The sequence below is a fragment of the Cyprinus carpio genome, chromosome B13 (genome assembly GCF_018340385.1).
Source record: "Cyprinus carpio isolate SPL01 chromosome B13, ASM1834038v1, whole genome shotgun sequence".
Taxonomy (NCBI): Eukaryota; Metazoa; Chordata; class Actinopteri; order Cypriniformes; family Cyprinidae; genus Cyprinus; species Cyprinus carpio.
In genome coordinates this window covers 5,683,651-5,699,515 of record NC_056609.1, presented here as the reverse complement: position 1 = coordinate 5,699,515, position 15,865 = coordinate 5,683,651, and the positions used below count along the sequence as shown (strand labels likewise).

At 40.1% G+C, this 15,865-nt stretch overlaps 1 protein-coding gene across 1 annotated transcript in view; it reads right to left on the bottom strand.

Moving 5' to 3' along the window:
- wdr11 (WD repeat domain 11) overlaps nucleotides 1–15,865 on the bottom strand; it is a 184,757-nt gene that overhangs the window by 127,847 nt on the left and 41,045 nt on the right. The window contains exons 6-7 of the mRNA XM_042736306.1: nucleotides 4,048–4,213; nucleotides 519–621 (exon numbers count right to left, since the gene is read on the bottom strand). Coding sequence (XP_042592240.1) covers nucleotides 519–621; nucleotides 4,048–4,213 — 269 coding nt within the window. The remainder of the gene's footprint in view (nucleotides 1–518; nucleotides 622–4,047; nucleotides 4,214–15,865) is intronic.

Below are 15,865 nucleotides of genomic sequence, written 5' to 3'. Positions count from 1 at the left end.
TTTCTTCACACTGTATCTCCCAGCGCTGTGTATAACGGTGTCGCATGATCGAGATCAGCCCACGGCTCCGGCTCGAACAGATAAAGGGTCTGCGCTGCGTAACCCGAACTAGTAATGTGGATTCGTTCCGCTTTCAGTTTGTTTATCCAATATAGCTCTTGTAAATCGATCATGATGAGAATGCAAGGCCTTTCTTTGACTGAATGCACATTGCGATGACGTCACGGGACGCTCCTAAGCCCAAATTCAACAGAAAATTTGTGGCAATTACAAAATTTGCGATCTTTTGTGAAAATTGCAGAGTTTGCTTGATTTTGTGATAAATTCAGCAATCGCAAAATCGCGAAATCCTGGAGGGATGGTTTAATTCATAGGATTACCCATATCATTCCTGTCATTACATTTTCAGTAAAAACAACTATAATGTAATACGTACACATTTATTATGGTGAAAAAAATACTTATATGCCCTTCCCTCAGATGGAAGGATAGATGTAAAGGAACAAAACCTGTCTTGCCTGTTTCATTAGGAGAAGGTGTTGTGGAACGGCACACACGCAGTGTGATGCAACCATTCTCGTGGAGGCAGTAAAGAGCATCTCTCTGGGCACAAGGAATCACCTGCAAACAAGACAAAAAAGCATCAGTCTTCAATGCTTCATATAAATCATATAAATCTTTTAAATGTACAGTCTGCCAAGAAGTCTTAGTGGCACGTAAGGCACAATTATGATTTTTTGAGAAGTAAAAGCTACAGTGCCAACTCAGGTTCTTACATAATGCAATTTTATATAATGCAAACACTTAAAAGGAATAGTTCACCCAAAAAATGAAAATTGTGCCTTACTTACTTGAATATATAAATATATATAAAAATAAATAAATAAATATTTATATATATATTATATATATGGTGTGTGGAGTGTGGACTGATTTATTTATATATATATATATATATATATATATATATATATATATATATATATATATATATATATATATATATATATATATATATATATATATATATATATATATATATAAATAAATCAGTCCACACTCCACACACCACAATGACAAAGAGAAAAAAATTATATTGTTCACTGAAATAATTACACTGCGTAAGAAAATTTACTCAGGATAATTCCAATATTGCTTATAGGCGTTTCTACACTTCAAGTGGCATTAACATGTAGCAAATTCAACTGAATGAGTATGATTTGGAAATGCAAACACCTATCAAAAAGATAAGATTACAGTGGTGACCAAGCACCTGATGCCCACACTAGTTAAGCTCCATGATCATATATGGAGATAGGAGAAACTTATAGAAGGACAAATTATAGTGGCTAATCTCAATCCTCTCCTCAGTAAAAACAAATGAAAACTGCAAAAATTTGGAATTTGCAAAACAACAACAACAACAACAACAACAAAACAACTAAAGGAGTCCCAGAGAGTGAAAAACAAGATTATCTAGTCTGGTGAACCTCAGTTCTAAGCATGATATATGGCATGTATGGAAAAAACTAGGCACTGCCCATCACTTGTACAGTACCATCCCATCAGTAAAGTGAGGTGGTAGCAGTCTCATGCTGTGGGGGTATTGTTCAGCGGCTGGGACTGGGGAATCGTGAGAGTAGAAGGAAACCTCAACACAGCAAAATAGTATACTGTTGATAGCCTTAATGTAAACCTAGTCTCAAACATTTAGAACCTCAGACTGGGCAGAAGGTTCACCTCCCAACAAGACAATGACTCCAACCACACACTAAGACAATGCAAGTGTGGCTTAAGGCCAACTCTGTTGTTGGAATTTCCTTGAGTGGCCCAGCCAGACCTGGGCCTGAACCCAACTGATCATTTCAGGAGAAACCTGAAAATGTCTCCAGCCTGACAGAGCTTGAGAGGTGAAGTAGTAAGGAGAAGAATTGCCAAATTATCTGCCGCGTCATACCCAAAAATATTTGAGACTGTAAAAGTGCTTCAACTAAAAAGGGTTTGAATACTTATGTATGCAATGTACGTATTTCAGGTTTTCTTTAATAAATTTGCTAAGTTGTTACAAATCTAAGATGTTACAAGTTTTTTGCTTTGCCATTATGGTGTATGGAGTGTGGACTGATGTGAAAAAAATTTAGAAACAAGCAAATTTGTGAGCTTTAACTGTGTGTGCGTTACTTGCTTATGCCAGGCTCTCACGGTCAGACTAAACTGAGAGTATGAGTGCTTGCAGCTGCACCATCAGTCATGCAAATTGCCTTCCTGACAAGTGCTTTATAACACTTAATTTGTGTGTGTGTGTGTGTGTGCGCACGCGTGCTTGTGCACGCATTTTAAAGCACAAAAAAATCCCACCAACATACAGATCAGAAGATACACTGGCTTTTTCTAATACACAAATGTGCTCGAGAAAACATGTAAATAGGTCAATCTTAAAAATAAATGCCATTTGTATCCCACATATACTATACACATGTAAATGATTTTGAACACCAGTAAACAAATGCTGCCAACTTTTACTGTGGAAATATGAAATGGTAAAATGATAAGGATAAAACAAGAGCATCACATATGAGCACTGTGTCAGATGTCTGTGAACGAGACTTAGTGTGTACATGTGCATGCTCACAACAAACATACAAAGATACAGTACACTGACCACATAGAGAGTGCTCGTATGGGCCACACTGTATTTTGATAGTCCACTTTGGACATAATACTAACAATAAGTGACTTTGCAACTACGTCAACTAATTCTCATTAATTTCAACTACATGTCTACTTACTCTCAGAGAAGACTGTTAGGTTAGGTTTAGGGCTGTAGAATAAGTTGACAGTCAGTATGTTGAATGTTGTGGACCCATCAAAATAAAGTGTTAGAAGAAATTAAGCAGACAGTCTACTAATACTCTAATGACTGCATGTAGTTGCAAAGTTACTGTGAAAATAAAGTGTTATCCTTGTATATGCGTAGGGATGTCCCGAGCCTATCTCAAGAATCATTATCAGGGCCGATTAAGGATTTTTTTTCAACTGAATGGTATCGGTACCTTTATTTTATGTCAGCTGTCACCCAAGGATCGTGCAGTAGGTGGCGGTATGTACCTGCAAGTGTGTTTGCCAGTTGCCATTAAAAGGAAACAAAGATGCTCAAATGTGTGTGAAGGCGTGAGAACAAATGGGGTCTGTTCTAATGCATCACACACGTTCAAGCTTCCGTGTTTAGCAAATTTGATGCACACTTTTATAACAAATCACCGTAAAGTAATTTATTTATTGTTTATTTTTATCTGACCATTTGTGACATTCTTGTCAAAGTGTTGCTATGGGTTACATATTGCTTCCTACTTGACTGACTCGAGCTTTGTGCTTGCTAACCTAATCTCCATTTTTTGTTGTTGTTGTTGTTGTTGTATGTACATATAAAATGTGAGTTGTTTATATCAGTAGTCCCATATTCATAATTGTGACCACAGTCTGCTGACAATCAACCATATAGGCTTTATCCTCATACACGGTGATGATGTTATTCTGTCTGTTTGTCATTATCTCTGAAAAGCATTTCTGTCTGTTTGAAGAAGTGCTGGCAATGAGGTGTCAGAAGCAAGCAGTCTCTGTGTGCCTTTACGCATTTCTGCTCATTTTCAGCAAGAGGAGAAAATAGTCACATATTCCATGTGCTTGAATTGAGGAACGCTATTTGTGTGGCATGATTATTTGTTAAAGAAGACCACAGTGCTCGTGGTGCATGACAAAAAAAATCAATATACTACAATACATTCTTCTAAAAATGACTGTGGTTCTGAACTTTGGTTCTGCATAGGACAAGATATGCATTTACAGTATTTGTGTCATTGTGTGTTCTGTACTAACAGCCCTGTATGTGTTTGGTTCAGTATGGATCACATCTTCTAACAATTGTTCAGATGGCAGTTAAATATGCAATATTTTTATAAATTTTTTATTTATTTTTTCAGTTTAAACTGAAAAAGACACCTTTCTGTAACGGGAATGCAGACTCTCACATTCCCTCCTCACACACACCTGTATAAAAGGTACCCCAGAGCGCTCGATAGCAACCACTCCAACGGTCTGACTGAGCTCCAAGTCTAGGATGAGGATTTCTCTGGGGTACAACAGCAACATGTGATTCCTCTTAGACGGTAGATATGACAGCTGGAGACAATCATTAAGAGTCACTGCTTCAGCCCTGCACACAAACACACACACATAAACAGGTCACATTTAAAACATTAATTTATCCTGGCTATTTCAATGTTTATCTAACGTGCTGTTATGAACATTTATAAATCACAAATCAGAAAACTATGTATCTTTATCCAAAGGTGTTCAATGGTAAATATTCTTGCATAGTCAATTGGATTGAGTGACAAACTTCACTGATCGCAGGATGCAGATTGCACAAAAAAAAAACAAACAACAACAAAAAAAAAAACATTTCGGTGAATCAGTTTAATATGTCTTCAAGAAAACAAAATTCTATTTAAAATGTTGATTAATGCTTGTGAGGAACAATGAATCAGTTCGCCAACACAAAACTCAGAAAGATATGTTAAATGTTTTTTTTGTAAATATGGCTCATAAATCACCTACAGTCTGGATTACTTGTTTTTGTTTGTTTCAATTTTCTGGACTCAGTTTTAATGGTTAAATTAAATGTAAAAAATCTAAAAAGCAGCCTAATCAATTGTATTTGCAAAATGAATATTTTCTTAATTTTTGTGCAATATTATGGCCACATGAAATGTTTTAATTTTTTTAAAAGTAATTCTGTGTTGTCTGTTTTTATTATTCTGAATTTATGAATTAATACAAATTTATTATCAAAAATGATGATCAAATGAATGCATAAAACATTAAAGGGGTCATATGATTTCAAGTTTTCCTTTCTCTTTGGATCTTATAAGGGGTTTGTGAATAGATAAGATCCCTAAAGTTGCAAAGACTAAAGTCTCAAACCCAAAGAGATATTCTATTTAAAAGTTAGGACTCGTCCACGTCCTCCTAAAACGCCTTGTTTAAACATGCCCCCACATGTCTACATCACTGTGTGTGAAGATTTGCATAACGCCGCCCAAATGTTTATAATAAGAAAGAAGGCATAACTTTGATTCTTGCTGTAGTATTGTTGCTGACGCCGTCATGTCGTGGAGATGCTGTGTTTCGTTGTGAAAGCAAAAATACTCTGTTTGGCCTTCCAAAAGAGGACACAACTAGAAATCAGTGGTTAAGTTGTATTTAAAACACTGTTCCAGAACAGTTCAAACCAAATATTCAGATGTGTGCAATGCATTTTACGTAGGACTGTTTTCTGAACCTGGGAGAGTAGCCTACAATGCTGGCTGTTCTGACTCACAGACTGTAAGTACGTTTACATATTTAAGGAATTTGCCACTGATGATTCATTTACATTACATTAACATTTAATCATTTAGCAGACGCTTTTATCCAAAGCGGCTTACAAATGAGAACAATAGAAGCAATCAGACCAACGAGAAAACAACAACAGTATACAAGTGCCATGACAAGTCTCAGTTAGTCTAGCACAGAACTCACAGCAAGATTTTTTTTTTCTTCTTCTTCTTCCCAAGAATAGGATAGACTTTGTGTTGCCTCATTTTTATAGTTCTGTGAAACAGTAAGTCACGGCTGGACAATTTCATGTTTGCAGTCACTCTGGTATGCTAAACATTGTAAATATGAATGGGAATATACTACAGAGATATTTCACTCATAATAATTTCTAGGGGTGCTGATAATTGAGGCCAAAATGTAGTCTTTCAGTATTGATTCAGTATGTGATTTTTCTTTCTCCCACTGTCATTTGTTTTACTTGTTGAAAGGTTAGATTTTTGTTTAATTAAAGATCATAAGGATAAACAATAAAGATTTATTTTCACAGCTTTCTTTGATGATTCTTAACAAGGATGCCAAGAATTCTTACCATGACTGTACAGTTTATTATATTTGATTATAAAGATGTTGTTGAATGCAGCCTAAAGGGAACATTACAGATTGTTTTTTTGTACCGAGTATTTTGAACACTTTGTCACTTTCAAGGTTGGGAGGGTTACTTTTAGAATGTATTCCGTTAGAGTTACAAATTACTTCATTAAAAAAGTCAAACTGAAAATCAAAACACCAAAACAATCCAAACAATATCTAGGGCATGTTGTAATCCAGATTAAAATGTGAAAACAAGTTTGAAAATAAATAGCCTATTAAGTCTAAATATTTAAGTACTTGCCACTGTGATGAACACCATAGCGAATACAAAAATCTGAATGCCTATTTAAACCATTTAAATACATTTTAGAAAGTAGCGCAGCTGCTTTGTGTACAAGGTTTCCGGGGTACTGCATTTCCGTTGTTTAGCACTATCTGCTGTCAGAGAGTGAATGTGTGCTTTCATTCAATGCGCTTTCACACGTTAAGCCATCCGTGTTGGTTTCCAGTTGATGTGAAAAATATTCTTAAAATGGTATTTTCAAGTGCCTACTATAACAATAGTGTGCATATTCATTACCGTGATATATTGCATTACCAAATACCAGCATGTCTACTCATAATATATACAATTATTTACAGTGCGAAAATAAAGGCAAACTATGAAGCAACAATATCAAATATAATCACAAAAATCTTGCACGACCACACCAGAGCCAGCCATTGCCTCGTCTCCTTTCAGTCCCTCAGCTCCACCATCAACCAGCCCTAATCCGCAGTGGGGCTTCTGGTCCCCGGCTCTGCCCTGTAGAGTTGACCCATGGGCTCCATCTTGAACCTCTGAGCCCATCACTCCACCTGGGACCATCGTCCTTTCGGATCCTCCAGACTCCTTCATAGCAGGTTCACCTTGGTCAGTCGTCACTCTACCATTGCCATGGGCTTCCAGGTCAGATCTGTCAGGCTATTCCTTCTCTCCAACTACACCTCTGTTCTCCCTCGTACTATTGTCGCCACAGTCATCTGGCACCCACGTTCCACCTTGGCTACTCATCGCTGCGGCTCCATCCTGGTCTCCCGGATTCTACTCCTAACTGGCCACTCCCACCATCATTGCTCACCGACTTGTCTGTCGTTTGTCTTCCTGCAATTATCCAGCTCTTTGCGTACTCCTTGTCCGCCCTCTCAAACCATCTCCTTCTCCACATCAAGCCTTCTCAAGCAGGCATAATATCATAGTTATGTTCTGTTTTTAGTTTCTGTTAACTGTTTAATTTCTATGGTTACTCATTTGATTAGTCCTTTCTTTCAGCTGTTGCTTAATTAGTTCTCTTTGTTTGCTCTAGTGTTTATATGCCAGCGTTTCTTCTCTAAGAAGTCAGTTCTCGTTAATGCAGTAGCTGAATTTGGTCATGTTTGTCCTTCTTCCAATAAAGTTGATTTTCCTTAGTCATCGTCTTTGTGTTCCTGCTTACACTTTAGTATAAGTAAAGCATGTACAGAAAAACAAACAATTCTTCCACCACCTTTTATTTGGGGCAATGGAGAAAACACATGATAAAATGGCAGGACTTTGTATATCCCAAAAAGAGTGGTGAAGAGTCATGAAAAACCAAATCATTAAGTTTGGTGTAAAAATTTGACTACAACTGGACTTTAGGGGCGAAAAATAAAACGATGGGGAAAAATCCATGATAAACACCCTTTAAAATCCTGTAGTTGTGTCTGTTGCTTTCTCACTACTCGTTTCATCTAAATGCTATAGGACTAATAGTGAACTAATGAGCTCTGAAGAGGGCTTGCTTTTTTGTTTAGAAGATGGAAATCAATGCTGGGAATAAGCTTAATCAATCAGACTCCAGGAGGCAAAAGGGCATGGGTTGTGGAAACCCTGCTGCTAATAAGAAAGCAGTGAACAAAGGAAGAGAGAGCAGAGGTGCTCCACTAAGATATTCTATCATTCACTGGGACAATGAGAGACACAATCGATAGAAAATTAAACCACATTAAAAAACTCTCACTGACATCTCAGGGCAAAACAATGTGCAAATAGATGGAAGATCAGAAAGATAAATCAGAGGAATCAAACAGAAAAAAAAAGTTTGAGTGACTGAATGTAAGAGAAGACGTACAGAAAGAATATATTCCTCTCTCCAGAAGGCCATGACTTAACAATAAAATCAGTTCTTTAATATGTCTGTGTAAGGAGTGTGTTGTAGGTCTGTGTTTTAGTGGCTGTTTTCTACACTCCCACATTTCACAAGGGTACTGAGATACTAGAGATGCACCAATCGTCAGACCAGGGACTGGAATTAACCAGTTAACCAATTCCGAATTCAGTGGAGTATTGCACCTTAATGTTCAGATACACACAGAATTATGACCAAAACTTTATATCACGGAGGGTTTTTCTGTTTTTAATTATACCGGTTTCACAGTATATGACGGTATTTATTTTTTTCATGCATGACTGGGTGTTAACCACTTTTTCTACTGATTGAGAGAGGAAAAACTGCAGAAGATTGACTTAGAATGCCCTATTTTACTGTCATGATGAGTGAATATTGTAGAAAAATTCCACACTAAAAAGTGACTAAAAACTAAAAAAACAATAAAAAAAAAAATGTGCATAATATTAACCTGTTAACCAGCACCCCCATTATGGGACTCACAGCTGAAAATGACCTACCTAACTTAAAACTGCAACAGTTCCTGACTACGGTGTGCTACACACACAATTTGGGCTTTACTATCCATCATCCATTCAAAAAGATAAAAAGTTATAGACACTGAAGTGGCTTGAAAAAAATTAAATCCAGAAAAGTATTGTGTTTAAAGTCAAGTCTCATGAGTTTCTATTTCAAATCTGAAGATACCATGAAAAATTAGATTCCTTCAACCATTTTTTTTTTTTTTGAGACTATCGCTGCATCCGAAAACTTAGGCAGGTGACTTGCTGCCTCGCTGCCGTATCAGGCAATGACATTGCAGGCAGCGTTTTTGCACGAAGGCACCTCATGAAACTGATTTTGGACAGGCTTCTGAGGCAGAGTAACGTTTTAATGATCTACAGCAAAATATAGAGAGCTTTGGTGATAACTAAGTGGATATTTCATTACTGCAATATTAATTTCTCGCTAGAAATGACATAAAAGATGGAAAACGTTGATCAGAAACATACATTTACACACAAACTGACCACCGACCGCAACTTTCAGACGCCATCTTTATTTTTTGGCTTAACGGTCACAGAATGGAACGCACAGGATTGTGGGATATCAAACGCAGCGAAGGATACAGTGGAGCTGCACAAGCCTATGGCACTAAAGCCCGCCAGAATGGGCAGGGGGATCTGGCTAAATAAGTGACACATTGCCAGAGGATCCTCAGATTATTCTCCATCAGGGACGACTACAGATCTTCGCTCTACGAGACTGAGAAAGCCTTCGCCGTGATCAAGCCTCGCAGTGGATCGAGAGACCTCTTCCTGCTCGGCCATTCTCGTAGCTTCAAGCCACCTTCGTGCCTGCAGCAGCGACGTCTGTGGTTCCCTGCCGCTATCCGGTGGAATTAAAGCAAATTTCCGGCGTTGTTTCAAATGCCGTGCCATTTATGTCACTTGTGCACGGCTCCCCTGCACGCGGATCCGCCCACGCTGAAGCTGCGCTCACAGAGACGGAATGTCCTCATTGTGAGGATATGAGTCTCGCCTCTCTGCGCTCGCGGAAAGCTTTCTTTTCAGAAAGCGATTCCGCCCCATCCCAGGTGCCTGTGAGGAAAAAGCAGAGGAACACAGCCCTCGGCGAAGAGTGAGCCCACGTTGTGAGTGTGACGCCATGGACGACAGCATGTCGTTAGAGGTTTCAGATGCAGAAGAGCTGTCGGGCTCATATGTCGACCCCACCCCCTTACCATCTGCACAGCCCAGCACATCCAGCCTGGGCATGGATGCCAAACTATTCCGAGTCCTGTCAAAGGCTTTAAAGGGGCTACTTCTGCTCTCACCGGACGAGCCTACTCGTCTGCTGGACAGGCAGCTTCGGCGCTCCATTCCATGGCGGTCTTACAAGTCTTCCAGGCAAAAAACTTCCATTGTATGGACGAGCCAGGCCCAGACCCCGCTGCTTTCAAAGAGCTGCGCAGCACGACCAACCTGGCCCTTCGCGGCACCAAGGTGACAGCACAGGCAATCGGCAAATCTATGGCCAGGCTAGTGGTGCTGGAGTGCCACTTATTGCTAAGGGCTTCGCTGAACGCTTTACCGCTGTACAGAAGTCATCCCAGGGAATGCGACACTTCCTGCCCAAGCGCTCCAGCTCAACGGCTGCTTCTAGTCACCCCAAAAATGTGCCGACTTAGCATCCCACAAAGTCAAGCTTCAGCTTAATTTGTCAATAGTGTGCAGCACAGTATGGAAATCATTATCTCGATCATTAAAAAAAAAAAAAAAAAATATATATATATATATATATATATATATATATATATAAACATCATAGAAATTCTTATGGTTTCCATTGAAACAATTACAAAATTCCTTTTTGTAGTGTGTTTTGGGCATTATTCCAATAGGAATTACTGTTGTGTTTCCCATCTGCCAGATTACATCCAACCAATAGAATCCATCAAATACCAGTAGACACCATTTTAGTTTCGATTAAATATTATATATATTCCCAGTATATATTAGGGCTGTGCGATTAATCGAAATCATAATAAAATCACGATTTGAGCGTGCGCAATTTCAAAATCGCTTTATAGCATGATTTTCCGCTGTCCCGACCTCCCGCAGTATGCTATCCGATCCAATCAGAATGCAGCGCTCCTAAATGGAGTGCGAGAACAGAACAGACCGGGCATATGTCTAACACCAGGTTCACACTCTCTGTCTCTGATGCGTATTTTTTCCAAGCCCATGTTAATGGATCAGAGCGTTAACACTGCACACGGTAAAAGATGTTAACAGAAAAGGTTAGAAATCGAAAGGTGCGAAAAGAATGAATATCTAGCGCATGAGCATAGAGAGAGTTGTGAGTGAATGAGAGGAGACATAATTGCCCGCACTCTCTCCGGACGAGAGCAGCGTGTATCTGAGCATGCGTGTCTGGTTTTGTGACAAAGCAAAGGAAATCTGCGTGCGAGCGGAGAGATTCGCGCTCACGCATTATTTTAATGTGCTTTCGCGTTACAATAACGCACTCTCGCTGCTGCTTCTGCACCGCATACACATACTGTATACGCACTGCAAACGGAGTACGTGTGAACCTGTATAATGCATAACAAATCTATTTCAACACCTGAGGCACTGCTACAACGAGCTCTATGACCAATGCATGGCAAAAAAAATAATAATAAAAAAAAGCCCTGGACACGGGTTTTATTTTATTTTTTTATTTTTTTTGCCATATGTCTAGACATTTTGTTTGACATCTTTACTTAGTGATTATTTTGACATATGTCTGTTCAAGAGGCATGTTACAAGTTTTTGATAAAGCTCTCATTGGTTTTCTTCTGGAAATATGTTTCAAATTTATACTGAATGCATTTATGACTGTAAAGCATGTCTGTGTGTGTCAAAATCGTGATTAAAATCGAAATCGCAAAATTGATCAAAAAATCGTGATAGGTTTTTTTTTGTCCATATCGCACAGCCCTAGTCTATATAACCCTTAAATCCATTACATTTTCTATTGTGTTTTGGGAGGGGTTCCATTTTTTTGTTTTGTTCCTTTTTTTTATCAGCAGCGAATATTATAATGGTATTACTACTTTTACAGAATTTACTTAATTACTAAATTTCACAGAAAAGGTTAGTTTATTTTGTGCAAATAAAGAACCGTATTACTTCAGTCAATTATTAAAGTATTATATATGGTTACATAAGCTGATTTGTTAATATTTAAGCATTTGGGATTTTAAGAAAAAGTGTGCTGAATGTTTCATTTCATCCAAGTGAAATTAGCAAAGCAGTTAGACTGAATTTACACTTGTTTTAAACGCGGAGCCAGGCACCAGTAGCTACAGGTTGCGCGCGTGCATCAACCTCGTCCTTATTGTCAGATGCGCTCGTGGAGACGTGCATTGAGCCACGTGCGAGTATACCAAGCATTACGAGACAGGCTGCATGTGTGCGGCAAGTGTAACGGATCCTCCATTAGACGTGGATGAGAGGAGAGAATATGAGAAGCATTCAGAGACACAGGCTGTGTGGTCTTCTGAATTGTGCAAGATAACGTTCATGTACTAATAAAAACATCTAAGGATGTACAGGTCCTTCTCAAAAAATTAGCATATTGTGATAAAAGTTCATTATTTTCCATAATGTAATGATAAAAATTAAACTTTCATATATTTTAGATTCATTGCACACCAACTGAAATATTTCAGGTCTTTTATTGTTTTAATACTGATGATTTTGGCATACAGCTCATGAAAACCCAAAATTCCTATCTCAAAAAATTAGCATATTTCATCCGACCAATAAAATAAAAGTGTTTTTAATACAAAAAAGTCAACCTTCAAATAATTATGTTCAGTTATGCACTCAATACTTGGTCGGGAATCCTTTATAAAAAAACAATAAATCAATGCGGCGTGGCATGAAGGCAATCAGCCTGTGGCACTGCTGAGGTGTTATGGAGGCCCAGGATGCTTCAATAGCGGCCTTAAGCTCATCCAGAGTGTTGGGTCTTGCGTCTCTCAACTTTCTCTTCACAATATCCCACAGATTCTCTATGGGGTTCAGGTCAGGAGAGTTGGTAGGCCAATTGAGCACAGTAATACCATGGTCAGTAAACCATTTACCAGTGGTTTTGGCACTGTGAGCAGGTGCCAGGTCGTGCTGAAAAATGAAGTCTTCATCTCCATAAAGCTTTTCAGCAGATGGAAGCATGAAGTGCTCCAAAATCTCCTGATAGCTAGCTGCATTGACCCTGCCCTTGATAAAACACAGTGGACCAACACCAGCAGCTGACATGGCACCCCAGACCATCACTGACTGTGGGTACTTGACACTGGACTTCAGGCATTTTGGCATTTCCTTCTCCCCAGTCTTCCTCCAGACTCTGGCACCTTGATTTCAGAATGACATGCAAAATTTGCTTTCATCCGAAAAAAGTACTTTGGACCACTGAGCAACAGTCCAGTGCTGCTTCTCTGTAGCCCAGGTCAGGCACTTCTGCCGCTGTTTCTGGTTCAAAAGCACACGCCTGTGCACGGTGGCTCTGGATGTTTCTACTCCAGACTCAGTCCACTGCTTCCGCAGGTCCCCCAAGGTCTGGAATCGGTCCTTCTCCACAATCTTCCTCAGGGTCCGGTCACCTCTTCTCGTTGTGCAGCGTTTTTTGCCACACTTTTTCCTTCCCACAGACTTCCCACTGAGGTGCCTTGATACAGCACACTGGGAACAGCCTATTCGTTCAGAAATTTCTTTCTGTGTCTTACCCTCTCGCTTGAGGGTGTCAATGATGGCCTTCTGGACAGCAGTCAGGTCGGCAGTCTTACCCATGATTGCGGTTTTGAGTAATGAACCAGGCTGGGAGATTTTAAAAGCCTCAGGAATCTTTTGCAGGTGTTTAGAGTTAATTAGTTGATTCAGATGATTAGGTTAATAGCTCGTTTAGAGAACCTTTTCATGATATGCTAATTTTTTGAGATAGGAATTTTGGGTTTTCATGAGCTGTATGCCAAAATCATCAGTATTAAAACAATAAAAGACCTGAAATATTTCAGTTGGTGTGCAATGAATCTAAAATGTATGAAAGTTTAATTTTATCATTACATTATGGAAAATAATGAACTTTTATCACAATATGCTAATTTTTTGAGAAGGACCTGTATTTTTTATTCTCCAGGCCTGAAAGCAGAACCGATAAGGGAACTCTTGATATGTGTTGTGATGCAGCTCTTGAATACTTAACGTTACCTTTTTTGTTTGGTGTCTGTCATTTCGAAGCCGAAGTAATCTCAGATTACATAAGTTTTTCTTTAGCATTAAATTACCAACTATCGATCTGACCCTGTAGACACCATAATCTCACACTCTCTCTCTTTCCCGTCTTCCGGTTTTTTTTTTTTTTTTTTTTTTTTTTACGGTGTGCGTTTATGCAGTTGGCTAGAGCAGAGCTGACTGGGAAGAACGGAGGTTTGATCACACTATTGGCTAGTAAGGCTGCCACTCAAGGCTGTCAGTCATGCATATGCTCTGGAACTGGGAAATATCACGTCCACATCGCAGGCTTTGCGATAAGCAAAACCACAACGTCTTAAATCACGATTGCGATTCGATTAATTGCACAGCCCTACTTGGTATGGGCTCAACTTAACTTGCGCTCACTGAGAGCAGTGTATATAGCGGGCAGGTTGAACCTAGGAGCTAACATGCTGCCCCGTAGCAACATCTCCTCGAAGTAGTGGATGCTCCACCCCGAAACGTTTCAGAAAATCTGGGAGATCTTCGGCAGGGCAGAGGTCGACCTCTTCGCCTCAGAAGATAACTCTCATTGACCAACTTACTTTTCAAAGGACAGGGATGCACATGTTGGCCCACGATTGGCCCAACCTCCCCCTCTACACTTTTCCCCCAATTGCTCTGATCCCACAGGTAATCAAGCGATTTAGAGAACAGAAACACAAAGTGCTACTGGTGGCCCCGCTCTAGAGGAACCAGCACTGGTTTGCGGAGCTGTGCCAGCTGCTCTCGGCAGCCCCAGGGCCCATTCCCCTGAGGTGGGATCTCCTCTCTCAGGCGAACAGGACGTTATGGCACCCCTAGCCCGAGCTGTGGGCCCTGCACCTTTGGCCTCTCGATGGGAGCATGTGAACCTCCCCGAGAGCATGCTAAACACTATATCTCAGGCTAGAACTCTGTCTACAAGATGCCTCTTCGACCTTAAATGGTCTTTCTTCTCTGTCTGGTGTACAGCCAGTGGCGCAGATACAATCTCATGTGACATATCTCTGATATTGTCCTTCCTGCAAGAACTGTTGGATAAGGGTCGTTCCCCTTCCACACTCAAGGTCTATGTAGCAGCCATAGCAGCCTCTCGTGCTCCTATAGCTGGCCAATCGGTGGGCAGGAACAACTTGGTTGTTTATTTTCTGAAGTGGTCTAGAAGGCTCAACCCGCCTCACCCCATCACTGTCCCTACATGGGATTTGCCCACAGTGTTGAGGGCTCCATTTGAGCCGCTACAATCCATTGACCTTCATTCTCTGATGCTTAAGACTGCTCTGCTGCTAGCATTAGCATCGATAAAGCATAAGGGAGATTTGCAGGCACTATCAGTGAGCCCCACCTGCCTCAAGTTCGGGCCCAACAACTCCAAGGTCATCCTGAAACCAAGGCATGGCTATGTACCTAAAGTGCTCTTGGCTCCATTTAGAGCACAGGTAATAACTCTATCTGTGCTTCCTCCTTCGGAGCAAGACCAAGAGTTAAACTTACTATGCCCCGTTAGGGCACTGAAAGTCTATGTTGAGCATTCCACCCCATTCAAGTGGTCCGATCAGCTGTTTGTATGCTTTGGTGGCCACACCAAGGGGTCTCCGGTCACAAAGCAGAGACTTTCCAAATGGATAATTGATGCTATTAGGCTAGCATAATTTTCTTTGGGCCTTCAATGCCCCATGGGAGTAAGAGCCCATTCAACTAGAAGCGTGGCCTCTTCCTGGGCTTGGTCTAGCAGTGTGTCCATTGCAGAAATTTATGCGGTGGCCAGCTGGGCCTCGCCATCAACATTCACCAGATTTTACAGTCTCTGGGCCTTTTCTGGGGTTCCTTTCAGGGCACTTTGTCATATGTCTACCAGTTTGGAGTTTGCCTCCAAGTACACTCTTGGCCCTACTGACTGTACTGATTATTCTGGAACGATTATACAAGGCTGGGCCGACCTCT